The sequence below is a fragment of the Urocampus carinirostris genome, chromosome 8 (assembly GCF_059441175.1).
Source record: "Urocampus carinirostris isolate Australia breed hairy pipefish chromosome 8, RoL_Ucar_1.0, whole genome shotgun sequence".
NCBI classification, from domain to species: domain Eukaryota; kingdom Metazoa; phylum Chordata; class Actinopteri; order Syngnathiformes; family Syngnathidae; genus Urocampus; species Urocampus carinirostris.
In genome coordinates, this window is record NC_142356.1 from 3,499,571 (window position 1) to 3,516,081 (window position 16,511).

The 16,511-nt window shown below is 40.6% G+C and overlaps 1 protein-coding gene across 2 annotated transcripts; it reads right to left on the minus strand.

Annotated features, from left to right (window-relative positions):
• Positions 1 to 512: 512 nt before the first annotated feature.
• On the minus strand, positions 513 to 14,792 carry exosc1 (exosome component 1). Of its 2 annotated transcripts, none has more exons than XM_088341378.1 (8): positions 14,677 to 14,792; positions 11,982 to 12,097; positions 11,840 to 11,914; positions 10,342 to 10,430; positions 5,897 to 5,930; positions 5,780 to 5,830; positions 4,305 to 4,389; positions 513 to 790 (listed from the first exon to the last, which is right to left on the minus strand). In XM_088341378.1, the coding sequence occupies exons 1-8, from the start codon at positions 14,702 to 14,704 to the stop codon at positions 684 to 686; spliced, it is 585 nt and encodes a 194-aa protein (XP_088197504.1). In that variant the 5' UTR covers positions 14,705 to 14,792; the 3' UTR covers positions 513 to 683. The 2 variants fall into 2 exon arrangements, with proteins under 2 accessions (XP_088197504.1, XP_088197503.1); XM_088341377.1 differs by having other exon boundaries at positions 513 to 793.
• Between the last annotated feature and the right edge of the window lie 1,719 nt (positions 14,793 to 16,511).

Genomic DNA, 16,511 nt, shown 5'->3' on the forward strand with positions numbered 1-16,511 from the left:
TGAATGCTGTAGTGATTTACTGACTGCTTTTATTCAATGAGCAGTGAAAGTTCAGGGCACCCTGGTAGGGAATATTGTTTACAGGAATGGCGGGAACGGGACGTAAGGCTGATAAGATAATCAGCACATCCAGGCGCAGGCCCTGATGACGGAGGACGGCAGGCATTGTTTTGAGAAACGCTCCGTGCCGTTTTCCAGACATTCAGGTGAGGTGTGAGGAGCTCACATTGGGCTTCATTGGCACGCCCATGGGAGGAGCCGGCACACCATCTTGCGGAAAGACGTGGGCTGAGAGGAAAAAGCTAGAGGACTGGAGAGAGAGGGCTTCAGAGACTCCAACGACACTAATTCGGCCATTATTGATGGAGTACACTTAGTTAAATTGCTAAAGAAATTAAATCTGCCCCTGTGTGAAAATAGCATGTAGGTTGTGTTTGGTTAATGGAGTCAGAAAACTCATCCGAACAATTTGAATATTTCATTCCCAACACTCTTCAGAAGAAAAATGACAGTTTTTGTAGTTGGTCATGGTTTATTACATAGAGTCCACTTCAAACTGTTCAGATCGGGGTGCGTTCCATTTCGTATGCGTTCCGTTTCCACACAAAAAAAGCATGTCACCCAGGTCGGGCACGGGAGAAGCTGTGTGTTCCTCCTGGAGGAAATGTAATGCGGGGGGTGGGTCACCCCTCCAGGTACTCGGGCTGGACCCTGGCCACTTTGCGGAACTCTTTGGCGTGTGTCAGCGGGCATTGCATCTCGCACCAGCTGACGGGAACCATCTGGGCACCTGCTTGGTTTTCAGAATAAAATCGCGATTGTTATGATTAGAGAACAACAAACGGCTAAAATCGATTATTCATAGCGAATTATCGATTACCGTATTTTCCGCACTATAAGGCGCACCGGGTTATAGGGCGCACCCCGAAAAAATAGTTTTTGGTCCTATTTTTGACATACACAAGACGCACAGGATTATAAGCCGCTACAATGGGAACGTGGACAAAACAGTCAGATGGTTCAGTCCAACTGATTACCCCCTTAACATTCCCAAAGCTTGCAAAGAAGCAAATTCGTGTCGTAGACACGTGCGGATGCGGTGTCCGTACGATGTCACTCAAATGCATCGTTCCATCATTCGGAAGGTTAAAGTCTTGGGATTCAAGAAATGCCAACCATTCCTTAGTTTCTATTTTCTTTTTCGCTCGCAAATTTACTGTGCATATGACAATAAACACTTGGAATTGAGTTGAATTTAAAAATAGACACTCCATTCCATCCATTATCTGCACCGCTTATCACAGAAACATCGAGTTCAGTCTGAAACAAGATACAGGGATAATATATATAGCCAGAGTAGCTCACCGAAGTCGTTGTGTTCATAATAATGTGCAGCCGTGGTCCTCTTATATCCGTGAGTTTAGTAAATCCAGGAAAATAAAATATTTACAAATACAAAATAGTAAAAAAATGCTTTCTGTATGCCGTCAGCCACGTGCTATACGCATTCATCTTTTTCGGCCAATGGCAGGCTTTGTTTCGCCGTTTAAGCCAATGCCAGCCTGTAAATGATAAAAAGGATCCTCCCCTTGACCTCCGAATAACTTTAGCCAATAGTGATCGATTCAACCGATGATTGACACATCTTTTTCGGCCAATTGCAGGCTTTGTTTTGCCCCCTTAGCCTATGCGAGCCTGTAAATGATGAAAAGGATCCGCCCCTTGACCTCCGAATAACTTTAGCCAATAGTGATCGATTCAAATGATGATTGACACATTGGGTAGCCAATGAAACGCCGGTAAATAAATCCCAGCATACACCGCGGACTACTTGGCGTTCGGGGGAAAATCGAGTCGGCGGCTGCAAGTTAGTTGCGAGACCTTGCGAATTTAATATTGAGGCATATATAAGGCGCACTGTATTATAAGGCGCATGGTCAGCTTTTAAAAAAAATAAAGGCTTTTAGGTGCGCCTTATAGTGCGGAAAATACGGTATTTGTGTCATGCAAATTAGTGAGTTAAATCAGTGATATTAAGTGCATTGCATTTCCTTGGGAATTCGTGAGGTCCAGCAGAGGGCGCCATGAGACCGTTTTTATACATTTACACGGGGTTACTTTAGCTGGATTACTTTCGGACTACTCCAATACCAAATATGCTAATAAAAGACAAAAGAGGCTAAATATGAATAAAATGACTCCATTTTGTGCAGGCTTGGGGAGTAACGGAACTCATGGAACGGCAAAAATGATGTCGGCAAGCTGTTTGGATTTATATTCATTTTGTTTCTGTCGCATTTGATGTTCGTTTTGCCGGAGATCAAAGAGATCAAAGCCAGTAGAGAAAGCTTACCACGCGTTGCGAGTCATCATTTGATTCATAATTCGTTTCTTTTGTCTTTTATTAGCATATTTGGTATTGGAGTCATCCAAAAGTCATTGAAAGTAATCCAGTTAAAGTAACCCTACCCAACCCTGGTTAAATCAGTGTTATTTAGTGAATTGCATTTGCTTGGGAATTCGTGAGGTCCAGCAGAGGGCGCCATGAGACCGTTTTTATACATGTACAGTATTCTATTTTTCCAAACTCATTTATATTGAACATAATATATAACATTATTGGGCATCAAATGGTCAGACACTACAGAGTAAACAATTTTCAGGGGAACGTGCTGCAGAAATACAGTACAGAGAAAGAAATCTGAATTATAAAATACAGTAATAATACTGACATGTTGAAGGATTATTTGCATATTGGGAATGTATATCATATTCAAATATTCAACCAAATAAACAAACAACTACATTTTGAAAATTGGGTTTTCATTGTTAAGATTTTTGGGCAGATACAAACCCTGCGATTGGCTGGCAACCAGTTCAGGGTGTCCCCTGCCCACTGCCTGGAGATGGCTGGGATGGGCTCCAGCCCCCCCCCCCCCCCCCCCGCGACCCTAATAAGGATAAGCGGTACAGCTAATGAGATGAGACAAATTTTGCCACACAGACAATGAAATATATTGCTATTTCTTAGTTTTTCTTATTGTATGAGTCCAAATGTAATATGACATTTGGATAAGATTATATTACATACCTGCATGCATTTTTCTTTATTTCACTATTTGAATAACTTTTGGACTTTTACGGTTATATATTACAGAATATTCTGTGCACAATTTTCTCGATCCCACTCGAATTTCAAGATTTGAATGGGGGGGAAATTAAAAATGTGTTAAAAAAATCCATCCATTATCTGCACCGCTTATCCTCAGTAGGGTCGTGGGGGTGCTGGAGCCCATCCCAGCCATCCTCGGGCAGTGGGCAGGGGAGACCCTGAACTCAATTCACACCTAGGGACAATTTACAGGGATGTGATTTTTCTGACTATAGTCGGAATTCCGACTTTTTCACTTGCGTAGCAAACAACTCCGACTGTCTCACTCTTTCCTTTATTGCTCGGGCGCACCCTGGCGGCCGTTAGAAAAATTGCATAAATTGGCCGCATCGTTGCACAAGCTGCAGGGTCTGAACTACATTTGAACTGACCTTGCAGTATTTACAAAAAAAAATCAGGTATGTGGGCAAATTATTTTGTTATTTAAATCTTCTAAAGATGTTAAATTATTAATTCAAGCATGGTTTTGGACAAGTAAATTGCTTAAAACCCAGGAGCTTTGGGGGGGCATCGCCCCCCAGTGCCCCACCACTAGGCTCTGCCCTGGGCCCCCGAACCCCCGGGTAGGTTTCAGACTTTTTCTCCTCACCTCAATCACATCCCTGAATTTAGACCGGCCAATTAACCTGACATGTTTTTGGAATATAGGAAAAAACCCACGCAAGCACGGGGAGAACATGCAAACTCCACACAGATGGTTCGATCTCATGACCTCAGAACTGTGCCGCACACGCGCTAACCACTGCGCCGCCGTGCTGCCCGTTAAAAAATGAGATTAATCACAAAAAAAAAAAAATAGACCTATTTATCAATTACTAAAATAATAATTAGTTCCAACACTGGAGCTAAACATAATCTATGGTCAGCAGACATGTTTTGTGAATGTCTGATACAAAGTCCATCCTTTAAAGGTTTACCTTAATAATAACATAATGAATATTATAGTATTAACCAGCAACTTGCTACACATTTTATATAAGAAACCTGATGCTTTCACATTGTATTAGTGATTCCAAGAGCCAAGAAGAAATCCACAGGTTTGAGAGCTCTTCCTGGTACCTCTCTGGTAGCCCTTTGAGACTTTCTGTGATTAAGTGCTATTTCAATAAACACGACTTGTCTCGGGGTTTACCTGTTTCGCTGTGGGCGATCACCACCCCGAGTTCGTTTTCAGCTGTCGTCAGCAAGTAGTTTGACTGCACGTCCCCTAAAGAAATCTGGCACAGCCCAGGTCAAGGTTTATATTGATTCTGATGCAGTGTCTAGTACAGTAGATACCTGGAATATACCATGAATCAGTTCGGAGGTGGGGATAGTAAAGGGAAATTAATATGTGGAGTGAGATTAAAATCCATGTGTTCCAAACCCCTGGTCCTCGAGGTAAAAACAACCAAATAGTATATAGTAAGTACAAGTTATATGCAAAATTCATGTAAGATGTAAGAAAAATTACATTTCATTTCCGTTGTAAAGTGACTTGGGGTGGTACAATGGTGTTTGTGGGTGGATGCAGAGGAGGCAGAGATAAAGGATTTAGATTAATAATGATTTCTCAACATTTCCTTGCAAGGATTTTGAGGCCATAAAATGTTCATGCAATATTCATGTAAAAGATATACGAAAATACATGTGTAGGAAAAATTACATTTAATTTTCGTTTGGTGTGAAGTAACTTCGGGTGGTACAATGGTGTTTGTGGGTGGATGCAGGGGGCGGGGATAAAAGATTTAAATTAATAATGATTTCTAAACATTTCCTTGCAAGGACTTTGATGCCATAAAATGTTCATGTAAAATATATCAGAAAATAACAGGTGTAGGAAAAATTACATTTAATTTCCGTTTGGTGTGAAGTGACTTCGGGTGGTACAATGGTGTTTGTGGGTGGATGCAGAGGAAGGGGAGATAAAGGATTTAAATGTTTTTTGAACATTTCCCTGCAAGAATTTTGATGCCATAAAATGTTCATGTAAAATATATAAGAAAATAACAGGTGTAGGAAAAATTACATTTAATTTCCGCTTGGTGTGAAGTAACTTCGGGTGGTACAATGGTGTTTGTGGGTGGATGCAAAGGAGGGGGAGATAAAGGATATAATTTAATAATGATTTCTAAACATTTTGATGCCATAAAATGTTCTTTCTTCCCCTCCTTTATTCTTAAGTGTTCAGATTGTCGATTGGATATGGGCACATTCCTTCGCAAGAGTAAAGATGCGCTTGCATTTTTCATATTTCTTCATCTCATGCTTTATGTCCATGGTTATCAAGCAACAAGTCTTGGGACCCATAGCTGATCGATTGCAAGTTTGTTGCTCAAGATACAGAGAGCATTGTGGGAGGTCATTCAGCCAATAGCATATCTGCATTTTCATGATGCAAACCAATAGCAGAGCAGAATCTTATGAGGTCAACCAATAGGAAACAGGCATCTAAAAGGCCTATAATGCATGAAAACTGCTAAGTTCTTATTTTAGAAACGATTTGTTGATGTGGTATAGTGGAGGAAAAGCTGTAAAACGGGTCCGAAACCGCCTTGCTGTAACCCGGGGGTCTCGTGTACAAGTTAAATAATAAAACTTCAACTCGTCAGACGGGACAAAGGATACCACTTTGGTCAGGACGATATCGCCGGGCCGAAAACTTTTGTAGATCTCCACCTAAGCGACAAAAACCCTTTTAGTGACGTTGTCATCCCACAGAAACTCTCCGACCTTGAAACCGACCTTGTCTTTCTCTGTCGCCCGTACGTCTTCTTTCCTGAGGGGGGGTCAGAACGCCAGTTTAATAAGGTACAGGTATTTATTCAGAACTCGTAAATAAACACTCATTGCGTAACATTTCCACAACCAAAATTCGAAACAAAATGAACCGTTTGTGTGTATTTTTGTAATGTATTTATTTGTATTTATTTTAGACACTTATTCTGATATGTTTCGCACGGGTGAACGAAAAAGGAGGGGCGGAACAAACGCGGGGTGCCGAGTTTAAGTGGGGACCGCTAAAGGTGAGGGACAGACGAGGAAAGAAGAGGGAGTAAAAAGTTGGTTAAAAAAAAAAGGAGTTGTGTGAGTAAATGTGTTCATCTGATATATTTTTCCCACCCTTTGGAAATATACACTTTTTTCCTTGGATGACTTTCAACGGGACCCGGACTCTGCAGGTCTGCATCAAACCTTAAGTACCAGTATCATTTTACTGGCTGTGATTTTTGGACTGTGGACTTTAATGAAGGACATTTCTTTTCAATCGCGGGACTCGAAGTCGGGTTTGGGTTAATTTTGTGTTTGTGTTACATGTCTAAATGTGGGCTCATGCGGCTTATCTACAGGTGCGGCTTGTGTATGTACAAAATCGGTTTTCCTTTTAAAATGTGGTGGGTGCGGCTTATAAACAGGTGCGCTCTATAGTCCGGAATTTACAGTATTTATATCTTTCAGGGCTACTTTGTTTTCCCTAAAATTTGTCTCTGGTACCCTAAAAATTGTGTGCTAGTGAAATAATATCGGATGCCTTTTCTTGTGTCATCTACATCCCTGAGGATATTGTGATTACACAGTGGATTTAGGCTTATATTACTTTATTAATATTATTATTTATGTTATTATTATGCTTGCAGAGCCTATTACGATACATTTTGGGGCTATAAACGTGCTACTGTTTATTAAAGCACTTGAATTTACATTTATTATTTGAACTTTTAAATGACATTTATTTTTTTGTTTATTTGGATTCGATTTAAACCACAGTTCTCAAACGGGCGGCCCGGGGGCCAGATCAGGCCCGCTAAGGGATTGAATACGGCCCGCGAGAGAACACTCAGAGGAGCGCAAGAGAAAAACAAGCTGCAGGTTGAAATATGTCAACTTGATGTTGCCTCCAACAAAGACACTGTACTTGTATTGATTTTTCTCTCTCTCTCTCTCTCTCTCTCTCTCTCTCTCTTTTCCACCCCTTTTCTCCCACTCTCTGTCTCTTTCACTTTCTGTGTCACTCTTTTCCTCTTCCTTTGTTGCTCTTTGTCTCTTTCTCTCTGTCTTTTTAACTTCTTTTGCTCTAACTTCCTTTTCTCTCTTTTCTCTTTCTCTCTTCCTACCCTTCACGCTTTCTTTCCTCTTTTCTCTCCTTCTGTCTTTCTATTTCTCTTTGGATTTCTTCCTTCCTCTCCCCTTCTCTCATTACTTCTCTTTTTATCTCTTGTTTCTCACGCTCTCTCCCTCTCTCTCTTTTTCTTTCTTCGTCCCTCCCTCTCTCCTCTTCCCTCCCCCTTTTTCTTATTTCTTTATCTCTCTTTTTCTTTCTCTTGAATCTACTAGTCCGGCCCCCGACAGAATGTTTGTTCTATCGTGTGGCCCCCGACTTAAAATGACTGACACCCCTGATTCAAACCAAGTTACATATTTACTTTTTCCACATTTTGCTGACAGTATGCCCGTTCCCACAAAAATATTTCATATAGCTGTTGCTATATTTTACTAGTGTTTTTTTGTTGTTTTTGAGACTTTTTATGATAACGGGCGTCACAAATATATATCACTTGACTCGTCAACAACACCAAATCTGAACAATCTGACTGTCCAAAGCTTTCAGTTAACACACGTTTTTAGGACAGTTATATAACACATCCGTTCCAGATATGTACAAGCAGTTTTTAGGGGTCATAATAGACAATAAATGATGCTGGAAAACACACAATCAGACTCATACAAACTAAGGTATCTTAAAGCATTTTAATAATTAATAAAGCCAAATTCATTTTAAACTATAATGCATTGAATTGATGATATTGTTCTCTAGTTCTGCCATATTTAACATATTGTGCAGGAGTCTGGGGCAATAATCACAAAAGTTGACTCCAGCCCTTTTTTATCCTCCAAAACGTGCAATTAGAACCATACACAGGGTAGGATATCAAGATCATATTCATATTTTATTCCTGCAGTCCAAATGATCAAAATTAGATGATTTAGTCAAAGTTTTCACTGCACAACTGCTATTTAAGGTCAACAAAAACATAGTGCCAGAAAACATACAAAAATTATTCACTCGGAAAGAGGGAAATTATAATTTGAGGGGCTGTCGTAAATTCAAAATCCCAAAGGTGAGAACCACCAGGAAAAGTATGTGTGTGTCTGTGTGTGGAGTCAAACTTTGGAACAATTTACAAGACGAGATCAAACAATGTCCAACTATTCACTTGTTGAAATTTAAATAGAAAAAAACATGACTGGCGCACAGGGTTGAGTAGGGTTACTTTAACTGGATTACTTTCAATGCATTTTGGATGACTCCAATACCAAATATGCTCATAAAAGACAAAAGAAACTAAATAGGAATAAAATGACTCCATTTTGTGCAGGCTTGGGGAGTAACGGAATACATGATGTTGGCAAGCTGTTTGGATTTCTTTTCATTTTGTTTCTGTCGCATTTTATGTTCCTTTTGCCGGAGATCAAAGCCAGGAGAGAAAGCTTACCACGTGTTGTGAGTCATCATTTGATTCCTATTTCGTTTCTTTTGTCTTTTATTAGCATATTTGGTATTAGAGTCATCCAAAAGTCATTGAAAGTAATCAAGGGAAAGTAACCCTACCTAACCCTGCTGGCGGAATAGAGAAATGAAGAAAAAAGGGTATGAGTGATACGAGAGATAGGAAATACTGCATTTACAAACTATAGTTAACCTTGTTGTTATTGTTACTATTATTATATCATAACTGTTATTATTGCTATTGTTGTGATTATCATTGGGGTCACAATGATATTTCGTGACTAGTAGGATTTTTAACGTTACTAGATCGGTACTACGATGATTAGTATATTATATATGTGACTATTGTTATTATAATTATTGATATCTGACCTATGTAATATGTATATCCTTGAGATTTTGTTATATTTAGACACAAAAGAGGAGCTATCTGTAAAAGATAATAGGGAAGATGAAGGGGTAGGGAAAACAAGTGTCTGCTTCATACTACCCCTTTTCGAACATTACCGTAATTTCCGCATTATAAGGCGCACCTAAAAGCTGACCATGCGCCTTATAATACAGTGCGCCTTATATATGGCTCAATATTAAATCGCAAGGTCTCGCAACTTACGCAACAGCCGCCGACTCGATTTCCCCCCGAACGTGGAGTAGTACGAGGTGTATGCTGGGATTTATATACCGGCGTTTCATTGGCTAACCAATGTGTCAATCATCATTTGAATCGATCGCTATTGGCTAAAGTTATTTGGAGCCTCTGATAGGCTAGAGGGCCGAAACAAACCTTGCAATTGGCCAAAAAGATGTGTCAATCATCCGTTAAATCGATCGCTATTGGCTGAAGTTATTCGGAGCCTCGGATTGGCTAGAGGGCCAAAACAAACCCTGCAATTGGCCGAAAAAGATGACTGAATAGCAAGCTTGCTAAAGTACACCATAAAGAAACATGTTTTATTAGTCTGTATTTGCAAATAATTTACTCTCCTGGATTTACTACACTCACGGTTGTAAGAAGACCATGGTTGCGTATCATTATTGAACGTGAGAACTTAGGTGAGCTATGCGGCTTTATATTTTCCTGGTATCTTGTTTTAGAACGATCTTGATGTTGCTGTGATGAGTTGAGTGAATTCAACTCAATTCCAAGTGTCTATTGTCATATGCACAGTAAAGTTGTGAGCGAAAAAGAAAATAGAAAGTAAGGAATGGTTGGCATTTCTTGAATTCCAAGACTTTAACCTTCCAAATGATATTTGAAACGACGCATTTGAGTGACATCATGCGGACACCGCATCCGCACGTGTCTACGACACGTATTTGCTTCTTTGCAAGCTTTGGGAATGTTAAGGGGGTAATAAGTTGGACTGAACCATCTGACTGTTTTGTCGACGTTCCCATTGTAGCGCCTTATAATCCGGTGCGCCTTATGTATGGAAAATATAGGATCAAAAACTATTTTTTGGGGGTGCGCCCTATAACCCGGTGCTCCCTATAGTGCGGAAAATACGGTACTTTTGTTGTTGAGTTATTTTGTCCTGTTTTTATTTTCCAATTTTCGAAATCAAGTTTTTATTCATTCATTCATGCGAGATGAACTGTTTTTTCTCCACAATAAGAGAAGTTTTAAACTATACTGTGATTGCCATAGGACAAAATGATTATAAAGACCATATCCACGTACCTGATAGTCCCCCTGAACCGGTCTTTTAGCGGGGTGGAGCCGACGTAAAGTATGTGAACCTTGGCAAATCTGGGATTGATGCTAGTGACCTGGAGCCGGAAAATCAGTGACAGCATCAGTTTGAAAATACACGATTCGTTGTTTGAATATTGTTCACTATAAACCAGGGGGCGGCAACCTAGTGGCACGCGAGCACACGGCAAAATAATATGATTATATTTCAAAAATGCGAATTTTTACCTGAAATTTAAACATTTTCAATTGCGCACCGTGTTATTTAGAGGCTTTAAGTCAGCGCCCCTCCTCCTCTGCTTTGTGTGTCAGTGCGATAAATGAACGAATCATGATAGCGAAATACACCTCATTCTTTCCAGCCAGCGTGAACAGACGAATGGGAAAAATGACCGTGCTGTTTTGTGCATTATGCCCCAAGAGTGTTGTACCTCACACAGCAAGTGTTAAACGTCATTATGATCAGGGTTGGGTAGGGTTACTTTAACTTGATTACTTTCAATTACTTTTGGATGACTCCAATACCAAATATGCTAATAAAAGACAATATAAACTAAATATGAATCAAATGACTAGATGTTGTGCAGGCTTGGGGTGTAACGGAACACATGGAACGGCAAAAATGATGTTGGCAAGCTGTTTGGATTGATTTTCATTTTGTTTCCGTCGCATTTGATGTTAGTTTTGCCGGAGATCAAAGCCAGGAGAGAAAGCTTACCACATGTTGAGTCATCATTTTATTCATATTTAATTTCTTTTGTCTTTTATTAGCATATTTGGTATTGGAGTCATCCAAAAGTCATTGAAAGTAATCAACTTAAAGTAAATCTACCCAACCCTGATTATGATACGGAACATGAATTCAAGGACGAGTCTGGAAAGGTGGGAGACATTAAAACGGCAAACAAACACAGACCCTGAAGACCTTTATCACTGCTAAAAAAAAACACCACCGCTGAAGCAAGTTATCACATTGCTCACTGCATAGCATGGCACGGAAAACCATTTACTTATGGCGAATATTTTTAAGGAGCGTGCCTTCTGCTTTGCTGCTGTTATTTCAAGTTTTTATATTTTAAGCAACAAGATATCATTGATGAATGGTATGCTAGCTGTCCATAGCACTTTTTTATGTAGTTCATTGTTAATGAAGAATGGTTGATTCTGGTTAATTCTTGTGGGAAAAAAAAGCTGAAGTCATGGATGGCTACAGGCCTTTCCACTTGTTATTCACATTCATTTTTTACTTGATTGATGAACAAGAATAATGGAAGATAAAATGGACAGTCATACGATTTGAATGTCTATCCATATTGTATATTCAGACTGGTGTAAAATGACAGCTCTGTTGGATATTCAAAAAAATGTTGTGCGAGTCATGAATCTTGGTGCGGCTCATTGAGATTTACAAGGAAATTTGAAAGTGGCACGCCACACCAAAAAGGTTGCTGACCCCTGTTCTAAACAGATAACACAGTTCGTATACCTTACACGTGACGATAGCGCCAACATCTGGAAGCAGCTGCGTTTCTGTTTCTCTCACAACCGAGATGACTGGTAACTGAGGGAAGAAGCATTTGTGGCGTTCGACTGTGACATTCTCTGCATGCCGTCGGCCATTTTCTCACCTCCTCTCCTTCGTTTTTCCTTAGCACGTAGCCCACCAGCGAGGAATAAATGTAGCCGTGCCGCAGGTAAACGCCTTTTCCGGGTGCGCAGTCCTCTGCGCTGCAAAGTTTATCGCCTGAAATGTATTGACGATAAGTTGATGTGAGCTCAGGAGGCGGAGTGCTCGCCTTGGGATCAAGAGGTCGCAGGTTTGATTCCCAGCTCCTACATGTTATGTGTTGAAAGATTTTGTACATTTGACTATAACGGATATTATAAAATTAACTGCAAAGTAGGTACACGTATTCAGTTTGATGCAGTAGAGAGATTTACTGACTTTTTTTCTTCAAGGTACATTAGGCTGTCTGGAATGTATCAGACGTATTTTGATAACAGAATTCCTGTGAGTGCTGACGGGAGAAGGCCAGACGCATAAGGATATGAGTTTTCCTTAGACGTGGTGACGCCTTTTGGCGAGGAGGTGGTGAAGCTGGCACCTGACCCGCCCCAAGGGAGGAGTCGGCACGCCCAGGGGAGGAGTCAGCACCCCGCATGGGGGGTGGGGGCTTTGAAAAGACGTGGGCAGAAGAACTTCAGAAGATCGAGGGACAATCGAGAGAGAGGCTCGACGAAGAGCGACACTAATTCGAAAGAATTCACTTAGTTAAATACTTCAAGAAAATAAATCTGCCCCCGTGAGAAAATGCCGGCTAGTCTTGTCCATATTTTCCCGAAAAGAAACGAGCATGCATTGTTAGGAGAATGAAGTTTGGTTAATGGAGTCAGACAACTAATTCGAACATTTGTTTCCTAACAATGTCAAAGTGTCCTTGGGCAAGACACTGAATCCCTAACAAGTCCCAATAAGCAGGTAGGCGCCTTGCATGGCTGACTCCCTATTGGTGTGTGAGTGTGTGTATGTGAATGGGTAAGTGTGAAGCACATTGTAAAGCGCTTTGGGAGGTCTTCATTGACACGTCTAGAATAGAGGCTTCTGATGGTCCAGTGACTTTAAGTGGCCGCCAGATGGTATTACAAACAAAAATGGAAGAACATGCAACTACAAATCGATAGGTGTACTTTATCAGATTAGACTGGGTTTCCAAGGCTAAATATAAGGGAAAGTTGAGCTTTTACGCTAATAAAAGCCTCAAAGTCAAATCATTGAGATCAACGTTCATTATTTAGTGTTTTTTCACAGGTAAGTGCTTTATAAAGTTTATGAGTGGTATCCATAACAGATGTATCGAGCTACTCTATTTTGTTGGTGTCTGAAAAAATAAGATATTTTTGGTCCCCTTATAATTTATTCTCACCGACTATAACAGGGGTGCAGTCAGTGCTGTCGCAGCAGAGCGTGCAAATGACCCGCTTACAGCACCTGGTGCCCTGTACAATCAGGGCTCACCAAGCTTAGCTTCCCAGGCTGGTGTTGTAGAATAAACGCGGGTGTAAAAAACAACTGAATTGAAGAGGAAAAGACACGCTTGTTTACACAGGAAATCCCAAAGTTGCCGAGAAAGCCAAGTTTTGATTTGGGAAAGTTGGCTGGGTCAAAACGTCTTCTCCAACCATCTTCGGGAAAATCACGTAATTTTGTAGAATCGAAAAGAGATCGCACCACTCCGGGAAAAACAACACGGGATATTTCTGAAGTGAAATTTCTGAACGGAGGGGATGAAAGCTGATGTCTCAGAGAGACGAATGAGAAAAGTATTGTAACGAAATAAATGTTTTTCTCCCTTTCTGACATATTGCCTGCGTGTGTTTTGGGGCGACGCCCATATACGTTCTTCTCCAAAAAGTGGTATGGCCGTAAACAGGTCAAGAAGACACACATGCAAGGCTAGAGTGACAACTCGAGAAAGTACTTAAAACTAAACAGGAAGTTGTTTTTTAATTATTCTGGAACATGATAGTGTGTTAGAGACAGGACCACGACATGAGGGACAAGCGCACGGACCTCACCATGGCTGACCTGCATCGTGCGACTAAAAAGTGGAAAAACGGTGAGATTGTCGATAAATACATGATTGAGTTATCGGTACATAAAAGCTGAAAAATTTGTGTTTATCTTGAACTGCAATGAGAACGGTTGTGTTTGGAAGAAAAATGCCGAGGCGGAAACAATAATCCCATCACAAATTACTCCAAAGGTATGTGAAATGTACAAAAGCATGTTTGTATTAATGTATCATTTTAAATTATATCACTATTGTGTACATCTACAGGATAATGACTAAATTGTCCTCATTTTTATTGATATAAACGTTGTGAAACATTGTAGGAAGGACTTTTCGCGTGGACCGGAACGGATTAATGAGTTTACCATTATTTCTTATGGCTAAAATGAATTCAAACCTCGACCAAAACAACTTCGAAAGTTGAGGCACCACAGTAGTTTTTTTCTGCTGGGTGGGGACTTCGGAATGTGGGAAAGGAATGCGACACCTAAACAACCCTTCCAAAGAAAATAATAGTCGACAATTTACACCCGAAACACGATGAAATGATGCGCTGTTTTCCCGTAAAATTACGTAACACGTGTATGTTCGGAACGTAAATCACCAACAATAACAAACACTTTTTCCTGCCTCACACTTCGCGCGTCATTTCCGTTTTTTACAAATTGAATAACAAAACTCTGCGTGGAATCGAAAACGACTTTTTATATAGTTTAATATGGAATAAAAACACAAAATGTTGGAAACTCACCAGGAACACACAGCTTCATGGGTGACATGTTGGCGAGAAGAACGGCCCTCAAGGCGATTGGTCGTCACGAAAAATCCAGGCGGAAGCTGATTGGTCAGTGACACCGGAAATGAAGATGGTCTCGCGAGAGGAATGTGGCTTGTTGGGGACTTGTTTGTCGCCATCTTGAGGAGGGAATCTGTCTTTATTTTTCCGTTTTTTTAACTTTATATTCTAATATTTATTGCACGGGGAGATATATAAGTATTATATTAGACAGTTACATCGTTTTATAATGTCGTAGGTGTTTATGATATAGATAGCAATTTGCTATCCATATGAACATGACTCTTCTACTGGGAATCGTCTTTGGTTTCTGGTATGTTACAGATTTTGACACTCATTATTGTTATTCTTTTTATATATCATCCATCATGGGGGCATACAATTGTTTGACACATTCGCCTTTTTTAATATAATTGGTGTTGTGTATAAATTATTCGCTAGAACACAGGTGTCAAACATGCGGCCCGCGGGCCAGATCAGGCCCGCTAAGGGATTGAATCTGGCCCACTCAGAGGAGCGCAAGAGAAAAACAAGCTGCAGGTTGAAATATGTCAACTTGATGTTGCCAAAGCCAGGTGCCCCTCACAAAGACACTGTACTTGTATTTCTTTTTCTTTCTCTCTCTCTTTCTCTCCCTCTTTTCCTCCCATTCTCTGTCTCTGTCCCTTTCACTCTCTGTGTCTCTCTTTTTCTCTTCCTTTGTTACTGTTTGTCTTTCTCTCTTTGTCTTTTTAACTTCTTTTGCTCTAACTTCCTTTTTTCCTTTTCTCTCTTTTCTCTTTCTCTCTTCCTACCCTTCGCGCTTTCTTTTCTCCTTTCTCTCCTTCTGTCTTTCTATTTCTTTTTTGATTTCTTTCTTCCTCTCCCTTTCTTTCCCCCTGTCTCACGACTTCTCTTTTTATCTCTTTTGTTTCTCACGCTCTCTCCCTCTTTCTCTTTCTTTGTCCTGCCCTCTCTCTTCTTTTCCCTTCCTCTTATTTCTTTATCTCTCTTTTTCTTTCTCTCTAATATACTAGTCCGGCCCCCGACAGAATGTTTGTTCTATCCTGTGCCCCCCGAGTTCAAATGAGTTTGACACCCCTGCGCTAGAACATGGTTGACAAACTCATTTCAACTCAGGAGGCCACATGACACTGCCATGACACTCTATGAGCTCACACGGTGGGTGTGGCATAGTGTGGTGCTTGCAAACTTTGAATCGCGTTGATTGGCTTGCGCTACTATTATAACTTGCCTCTGATTGGTCGACGCTTTTAAAACGCGAACAGTAACAATTGGGGTTGGCCAAAACTTCATCACTCACCGCAGTGCTTTCCGGTTTCACAACCGCACTACGTTCAAACTTCTGACTTCGGACTGCCGCCCCCCTACCGCCTTCTTCTGCTGTTGTGGTTTATTGGAGTCGAGCTTGACATAAGGAAAACACATTCGTTTAAAACGGGAAATTCCAGGCTTGTTTCTCCCTAGTTTAAATGTGAGCGAACGTTTTTATTAATCGCCTTGGGCTGCCTAGTCATAACATTCTGCTTGGCGTGGAACATGCGATCAAGCCAGGAATTTGGATGTCAGGCCGACCCCAACGAGTTTCTTGGAAATTGTGTAACTTTGGAAAATCAAAAGAGGATGAAAACATTCTAAAAAAAATGGTCAATTCCCAAAAAGCATGGACATTGAGGGAAAAACAAGTGCGTCATCGCGAGGGGACGTGCTAAGTAAAATGAGATGTTGTCTGAGGATACAAAAAAGCTGATTGTCTCATAGACGAATGAGAACTCTGTTTTGGACACCGA

Coding starts and splice junctions, on each gene's coding strand:
- exosc1 (XM_088341377.1), bottom strand. CDS start 14,704: ATGTCACCCATGAAGCTGTGTGTTCCTG. Junction 12,098..14,676: donor CATGAAGCTGTGTGTTCCTG/GTGAGTTTCCAA, acceptor AATACATTTCAG/GCGATAAACTTTGCAGCGCA. Junction 5,931..10,341: donor CGGTTCAGGGGGACTATCAG/GTACGTGGATAT, acceptor ACCCCCCCTCAG/GAAAGAAGACGTACGGGCGA.